The sequence below is a fragment of the Leptonotus elevatus genome, chromosome 12 (assembly GCF_054856555.1).
Source record: "Leptonotus elevatus isolate MCC_2025b chromosome 12, RoL_Lele_1.0, whole genome shotgun sequence".
Taxonomy (NCBI): domain Eukaryota; kingdom Metazoa; phylum Chordata; class Actinopteri; order Syngnathiformes; family Syngnathidae; genus Leptonotus; species Leptonotus elevatus.
Genome location: NC_141250.1, coordinates 12409907 through 12418358, shown reverse-complemented (window position 1 = coordinate 12418358; position 8452 = coordinate 12409907). Strand labels below are relative to the sequence as shown.

The window sequence follows — 8452 nt, the reverse complement described above, 5'->3', positions numbered from 1 at the left end:
GAGGACGTTGCTAGCGAGCGGAGGAGCGAAAGCAAAATGCAACACATGCTTTTCAAATCTCCCTCACCCATGGAGGAGAGGTAACTATGCGCCGCGCACACACAACACTCCTTCCCCAAATGTGGAAAGTGGCCAATAAAGCACATTTCGGTCCGTTTAGGCAAAATAAGATGTCGACTAGACATCAAACCACTTGACTTTTTTTGCACGAGAACAAGGCTAACAACAGGTTTCTTCACGTAATAACACGCGTGGTGGACACACTACTAGCTTACATGGGGGGGTGGAGAAAAAAAAACATCCCTTGAACACTTACCGTTTACTCACACTCTTCTATACTAAAAATGAAAGAAAATTAAAAGTGACGGGAAAAAAAAAGTCTGAGACGCCACAGAGAGAGAGGAGGCGGTGAAAGGAGCCAAGCACGACCATGTGCTCGCACCGTGACGCTTGGCCCGTGTGTTTGTGAATGGTAGTAAGATTGCGAAAGTGGCGCGAGTCGAACGGGTCCAGGTTTGAGCATGTGCTCAATGAAGGGCGGCTCCCACTGGAGCCCAACTCCCTCATTAGCATAAACCAACCACTTCCTCTCCAAGCACTCCTCTCCATCAACACAACACTCCACTACACAACATAGAAGTACGTTTATATACGAAATAGCAAGAGCTCTTCAGTTCAAAAGTTGATCAAGGGATACGGTTTCATCTTCATCTATCAAATGCTCTGAAATTCCGAATCGAGGAATAAAAAGACAATTATTACAACACAAATGTTTATTTTCGCATTGAACCGGAATTACTGATAAAGTATTTCTTAAAATATTTTAGGTACAAAAACTCATTGCTGCCACACCAGAAAAAAAGTTCAATATCATGTTATGTGATACATTTCAGTAAAGTTATCATGTTAAAAAACTTTTTGTGTGTGCAAATATCATCTTACAAATAAAGTATGTAAATTAGAAAAGCATTTGCGTTTATTGATATTTTGTGAAATGTCCCCTGAAAGACTTTGGTTATTCTGGCAATGTCCTTATACTAACAAATTGTATGTCTCGGTTTATTATTGATAAATCTGACTCTGACTTCACACTTCAGTGGAATTGTTTTTATTGTTTTGGTTCTTAAATAATAACAGCAAAAAACAAACAAGTCAACAATAACAACAACAAAACTAAACACGCCTGTATTAAATAATTATTCTTGTGAAAGTTCATGTTTACAAATCAATCAAAACCTCTTTTCCTATCGTTTGAGAAGGAAACAGACCATATTCAACTACAAAAACAAGAAAGCAGTTAAATCTGTTGCTTTGTTGTTTCAGTCTGTTCTAATCTCAAATCTTTTACAAAAAAATACCCTCTTAAAAAAATTATTACAAAAAACAGTAGCAAACGTTTTTATTTAAAATCCTTCTGGCTCTTTTTTTCTTTTCATGAATGTATGTTTTAATAACTTGATTGTTTATTTATTGTATGTCTGTTTTGTAAATGAAGTCGATTAATATAGATTGCTTTAAAAAAAAGTTATCATGTTAAAATTAGATAAGTTTGTCTAACACATTCAGCAGAACAGGCCGAAGCAATTCCCTCCGGTTCAGGTCACTGGCAGAGCCCTAAAAAGGTATGTGTGCCTTCTTTTTAAATCTTAAATCTCTTTAAACATTGTCCTTTAAAAAATAAATATATATATATATATATATATATACACAGAGTGTCATAGTTACGTAGCTATTTCGTTTTGTGAAAATTAGTTTGACTTCTGCTACAGTTCACTGGTGGAGTCCTTTTTGTGTCTTATTAAATCACAGTTAGAAGCTACAGTAGGCTATCTAACTACATTGCTCTTCTATTATATTGTGATGAAAAAGAAAAAAAAACCTTTAAAAAACTAATGTTATAGGCCTAGTTGTTGTAATTAGTGGGAGCCATGTATGTAAAAAGAAAATGTATTTGTGAGGGTCTTTTCATGTCATGCTTTGTCAGTAAGTTCATCTACAATGCCCCCCCCCCCCCCCATTATGGTGTGACTTAATGAAATTCGTTGCCCTAAAAAATATATTGTGCCTGAAAAAACAAGGAAAAGTTTTCAACAGACATTGGAAAAATAATTCAGACAACCCTTTTGGGCACTGTTATCTTTGTTGACACTGAACTTTCTCTTGCCTGCCTCGCAAACACCCATTATATCCATTCATAAAACTGCTCTGAAAAGTAAGTGATTTGAAAGTTGTTGACAAATATAACAAACTATTCTACATTGGTCCATATAAGGCCTCTAGATTGAGGGCCTCACCCTAAAAATTTAAATTAAATAAAGTATGTAATAAAGTTGACTTATTGTCTATTCTTGTAACATTTTGTTATATTGTTATTTTTAATTCAATTTAGTACAAGTATTTTTTTTAGTGTGTATCTTTTAGTTTGAAATGATACAAGAAAGTGGCATGTTCAGCAAAAAAACTTAACACTTACATTTGCATTGGAGATGATCACCATGTAATTCTAAAAACAAACAAAACCCCAGAAGGATTAACATAGAAAACCCTAAAGTAAGTTAACCCACACATCCTCATGATATATTGTGTTTGTTTGTACAAGATATTCATTCAACAAATAGGAAAATCAATTAAACTAAAAAAGTTATGACCACAATTTTTTTTTGCTAACTCTATTTTGGCTATGATTCTACAGACATGTAATGTATTATAATTAAAAGACTGACTAAATTATCTCTGGCTTGTGTTTAGGGCTTAATTCATTAATTAAGGTATTTTGTTAACCACCAACAGCCTAAAAGTAAAACCATCAACAAATAATAAGGTTCAGGCTCATGTAGAGCCTTTCTTTTAATGAAAAATAATACGGTGATAAGCAATGCCATTTTTTCTGTCATATGAATACAGTTATTATACAATGACAATTATTGGATTAGCTGTTTTAATTTACTGTAAACTGAACACGAATTTCCACATTTGTGAAAACAATGATGATTAGAGAAATTGTCATTAACCAATTTTTGATAGCCAACGTTTTTTTAAAGTTTGAATACTGATTAGGTTGTGTAGAATATTATAATAGTAATATGCTCTTCATGAGTATTCACTGTAATTGTGTGTTTTTATATATTTTGTATTTATAGCTAAACAATAAAAATAAATATATTTTGGTAAGTAAATGTTACAATGCCTTTAAAAAACATAATTAACTTAAACAAAAAACAACAACAACTTGAATACAATGAATATGCATGATATGTAGTTTATATCTGGGCGAAGGTCGACTGATAATAACTGAAGATGAAATAAACGAAATATTAACCATATTCCACGCTTACATTCCTTGACTTTACTTTTACTGCATTTCGTTCTTGTTTGGCACTACGCAGTTGCCATAGGTCACACCGTGCCGTTATAGCCGCCTTTACAGGAAGTTGTAATGACTTTTGAAATATTTCAAAATAAGATAGTTTCCGTTAATTTGCTTCCACTTAACCATCTTAAAAGACCAAGGAAGATACTACATTATGATTCGTACTTTAAATGTTTGTACAACAGTGAAATATATCCCCTGTGTTTGTGCTTCTTAGCTTAGGATGTTTTCTGGAACGATTTTATTTATATTTATTGTGACGGTTTAGCTACTTCACGATGTCCGGATAAGGCCGCGGTAGTAAGAGACTGCATGGAACGCTAACCATCTCCACCATTAATTTCCATGTTTTTTCGCGTCAATATTTCGTTTACGTTTTCGTGTCAGGGAGGTAAAGGTGAGTTTAGCGTCCTCTTAAAGAACACTAACTGTGTTCATATTTTATCCGAAGAGACACATGACAACTTTGCGAAGAGTAAAGTACAAATATTATCCTGAGTCATTGGTGACTGGTCCTTATGGGTGTAAAACCGAAATACATTCTATAACGTTTGCACGGTCTGTAGAGTTATAATATGATAGTGTGATAGAAGGACCAGTAATAAATACTTATGTGTGTTAATGGTTAAATGGTGTATGCGCAGCTATTTGTAGCAGAAATTACCCTCATGATTTACTTGACTTCAGAATCGGAATCGATTTGTTTGCCATTGTCAGTGAAAAGTACATTAACAAGTACGATCTTTTCCCCCCGGTCCGATGGTGCAACATGGAACAAAGTATAGAATAGAATAGAATATAACTTTATTTGTCTTTATCAAGATAAACAGAAATGCATCCTTAAACACAGCTTTCAGATCAACATCCACTACTCCCTCACGTACCACAATTATAAAAAGATAAAAAATAAAATAAAATTGGATGCTTAATAAAAAACTGTGCTACTTAGTGCCATTTAGAAAATATATTGCTGTAGGGATGAATGATTTCTTGTAAATATTCCTTCGGGCCATTGGTGTTCTGTAACGTTTGCCTGATGGCAGCAAAGTAAACACGTGATGCAGGGGGTAGATGCTTAAAAATAAATATTAATAATTACAACAACAAAAAAATAATATATTTTTTATGTTGTAGTATGTAGTAAAACTGTAATGAAGCTATAGGGTACTAATATAAATAAAAAGCACAGTGCAATTTACCTGTATTTAATTTATATATGATTTTTTTATCATTAAATAAAACGGGAGTGTGTTTTTTCCTTAATTCTGGACTTTTACAAATGTATTTGCTGTTGATACATGTGTGATCAGTGATAAAGCAAATGCAGAACCAAATCATGACTACACATTCAAATCAAATTCTTGCCATGTTTTTTTTTATTTTTGAATGTCTTTTCCAAAGTGTAAGCTAAGGGCTTAAGTTAGTAAACGTAATTGCATTCACTTGGATGACTTTAGCACAACCTATTAAAATTGTGCCCTTAAAAATGTTTCCCAATTAGGAGAATAATGTGTCAAATGTCAATATTATGAGAATAAGATGTACATATTCCGTGAATAAAGTTTTTTTCACTTTTGGAGTAAAAGTATAATTTTGAGAAATAGTTTATAATGTAATATAAATAAGGTAATTGTTTTTTTGTAAAAATAATAATGTGTTGATGATGATGATGACTGTTACCTATAAATTGTTGCATTTCTCTTTTTCATCCGACAGATTCATGGCTCCCTGTGTGCTGTGTCGCTTGAGGCCGAGACTACGCTACATTCCAAGTTTGAGAAAGCCTTTTTTTGCTCGCCATGTTATTGGGAAACTTGACATTGAGACGGATGAGCAGAACTCAAGGGTGTATGCGTTGCAACATTTGGATGCTCCTCTCCTTGGAAACTACAGGGTCCTTTACAGCCCATCCTCATATCATCACCCTGTGGTAAAATCTGCCCTTTCCCACAGTCAAAGCAATATTGATGACAATGAACCGTGTCTCCCCGCTCTTGCTCCTTTCTTCTGGAAGCAGAGCAATCGCAACAGCGTGAGCTTCTCACGCCATCTTTCCAGCTCCAAAAACACTTTGCTCGACTCGGCCTTCAACAGAAGCTCCAAACCCGAAACACCGGTGCCGCTGCGCCAGAGAATACACGTGTCACCTGATGCTAAAGTTGATTCTCGTGCCTTTCACAAGTGTCGGCCTTGTTATTCATCCATAAGCCTTGATCTTTCCCAACAACCTTCCCCCATCAAATTGGAACAGGTGATGCAATTACTCCAAAAAGCGTCTGTCCTTAAAAGCAGCATGAAACCATCTGACATTTGTCAGTTTTTTGTAGAGCTCAGCCACACTGACTCTGACAAGGTATCATTAGTGAGGACTGACCAACGCTTTATCGCGCTGCTTTGGTACTCCGTGGAGAACATTCACCTCTTTTCTCTGCCTGAGCTCTTGGACGTGCTGAGCTCCTTCGCGTGGCTGAAAATGCCACGTAACCACACAGTCCTCGGGCTGTACGACGAAGAGCTGAGTCGCCGCGCCAACGAGATGACTTTAGACCAATTGTTGTTTGCAGCTGACTTGTGGCGCTGCATTGGCAGGAAGGAGCCTCAACTCCTAAAGAGACTTTATGACTTAGTACATTTGTATCTGAGAGAAGTAGAGATTCCAGAGCTGGTCCAACTGTTGTATATCATGGGAGAAGGGAGGCAGTTCCCCAAAGTCTTGATTCAGCCCATGGAGCAACTACTCATGCGACACTTAGAACATCTACAGCCGGAGGAGGTTGGCGCTGTCTGCTTGGGCCTCTTCAAATCTCAAACATCCCTTTCTGAGACAGCAGTAAATCGCCTTTTTGATAAGGCACACTCTCTTGTAGGGGATATAAGTGACTTTGCAATGGTCAATGTGCTCAAATACATGCGTTTCAGCTACCTGCTTCACAGGGCATGGTTGGAGGCTATGGCACATGAGGTGCCACGGCGAGCTTCCGGGATGGGCATCAAGGGACTGATGCACGTGGCGCTGGCTTGCTCGGCATTGCATTACCAAAATGACCGCATCCTCGCCGCGATCGCTGGGAGAATTTCATCACTGGTGCCACACTCCCGGACTAAAGACTCATGCAAACTGTTGTGGGCCTTTGGCACCTTAGGGTTCCTCCCTGCTCAGAACCCAAGCTTTTACCCAAGTCTTATAGAGTCTCTTAGACAGAGGAAGGCAGAATTTTTACGCTACCCACAGCATCTGCTCACTGGTCTTCTCGGCCTGGCCTTTGTCTCGCAGTTCCCAGAGGACCTCATCGAGTTTGCCTTGAGCCCGGACTTTGTCAGTATAGCGCTAAATTCAAAGCCGCTGGAGCTGAAGAAGGACTTGTTCACCTTGGATGGAGTCGTGGCTCTGGAGTTGCCTCAGTGGACTGGTCCTCGGCTAAGCAGCGAACTGAGAGAAGAGGTGAAACGAATGTTGTGGAACTTTGTCCAATCGGACGTGTGCCAGAAGATCGAGGTGAAGGAGGTAGAGGCTGTTCTGCAAAAATTGCTGGGAGGAGACAAGTTTGTATGTAAACGAATGATCCTACCCCACATGCGATCCATCGACTTTGAAGTGCACCTTGACGTCACTGGTCAGCCAGTTCCTGTCAACACAGAATCTCAAACAGAAGTTCAGAGCAGTTCTTCCAAATATGCTTCAAAGCAGAGTTGGGGGAGAACAAATTTAGGAGTAAATGTGACTGATGATCTCATAGCCCAACTTACAAATGCCAAGAACCTTCCAGGTCCACCAATCCCACCTCCAGAAGTTCAAACCCCTTCTGTTGTGGAGCCCGTTGAAGAAGAAACATTGTTTAACACGGGGCTAAACCTGACAAGCACCGTCACAGAAATGATCACCACTCCTAATGGCCACAGGTCAGCCCCTCAAGACTGCGCCATCGTTAAACTCGCCATCCAGGTGTACAACAGGAACCACTACTGCTACCAGTCACAGCAGCTACTGGGTCTCCACGCCATGAAGAGGAGGCAACTGAAGTTGGCGGGTTACAAAGTTGTAGAGCTTTACCATCACGAGTGGATTTCCATGTTAAGGAAAAGCAGGGCTGAGAAGATGGCGTATCTTCACTGCAAGCTGTACAACAGTCTGGAAACTTGAAATCAAACAGCTGCTGGACTTAAAATGAATGCTGTAGGTTGCTTTACAAACTTGTAAAGTGTGTCCCATTATGAGTATGTGCTAAGCACAGCAAAAAGACATACTGTATTCTATTCACTGTTGTGTACGTCATCCATATACTTTATGTGATAATAAAATGTGACATGGCACAAAGTTTGTATAACAAAAACGTCCGTCTTGTCATTGTCTTTGTCTACACACTATCATGATGAGTCAAATGTATTTGTTACATGCAGAGCGCTGTTCAAAAGTATTCACCCCCATTTAAAAAAAACAAACAAACTAATATTTATATATATTTTTTATTACTTGTTTGAAGAGTTCCTTGGTCTTCATGGTAGTGTTTGGTTGGCGGTGTTGCAGCCTCTGGGGCCTTACAAAAAATGTGTGTACACTGAAAGATGATGTAACATTTCAATTACACACAGGTCTTATTACATTTATATATATATTTTAGAAGCAAATTTATTTTTACACCAGATTTCATTAAATTATTTACATAACAAATGCTGTGGAAAAAGTCAACATCAATAATGAAAAGCAGAAAAATATCTCTTGTCTTTTAAATCCCTGCTGCTTTAGGATTACTGCCACTAGAGAGCGCTCTCCAACAAGGTACTACACATGCGCAATCAAATAAGTTCCAGTACAAAAGCTACATCTTAACTTTAGTTTGACATTGCATTATGATGCTTGTGGTGTTTTTAGATGTGCTTTTCTTCAGTGTCAATAAATGTGTATTGTATAATTAGTACCTCTACGGTTTTGACATGCAGTATAGTTAAGTAAAACCCAACATTTATTTTTCAGTAAAAGTAATTGTTGTATTGGGCCCATTGCTTTGTTTTAGCTATAAATGACACAAGAAAGTGTCACAAGACAGTAGATGTAGATATATTAAAGAAATTGCTAGTTTATAA

General features: G+C 37.7%; 1 protein-coding gene across 1 annotated transcript; it reads left to right on the top strand.

Moving 5' to 3' along the window:
* Window positions 1-3548: 3548 nt before the first annotated feature.
* fastkd5 (FAST kinase domains 5) lies at window positions 3549-7695 on the top strand. Its single transcript, XM_086090414.1, has 2 exons — window positions 3549-3767; window positions 5087-7695. Exon 2 carries the CDS (start codon window positions 5091-5093, stop codon window positions 7509-7511), a length of 2421 nt encoding a protein of 806 aa, XP_085946540.1. The 5' UTR covers window positions 3549-3767; window positions 5087-5090; the 3' UTR covers window positions 7512-7695.
* Window positions 7696-8452: the final 757 nt, after the last annotated feature.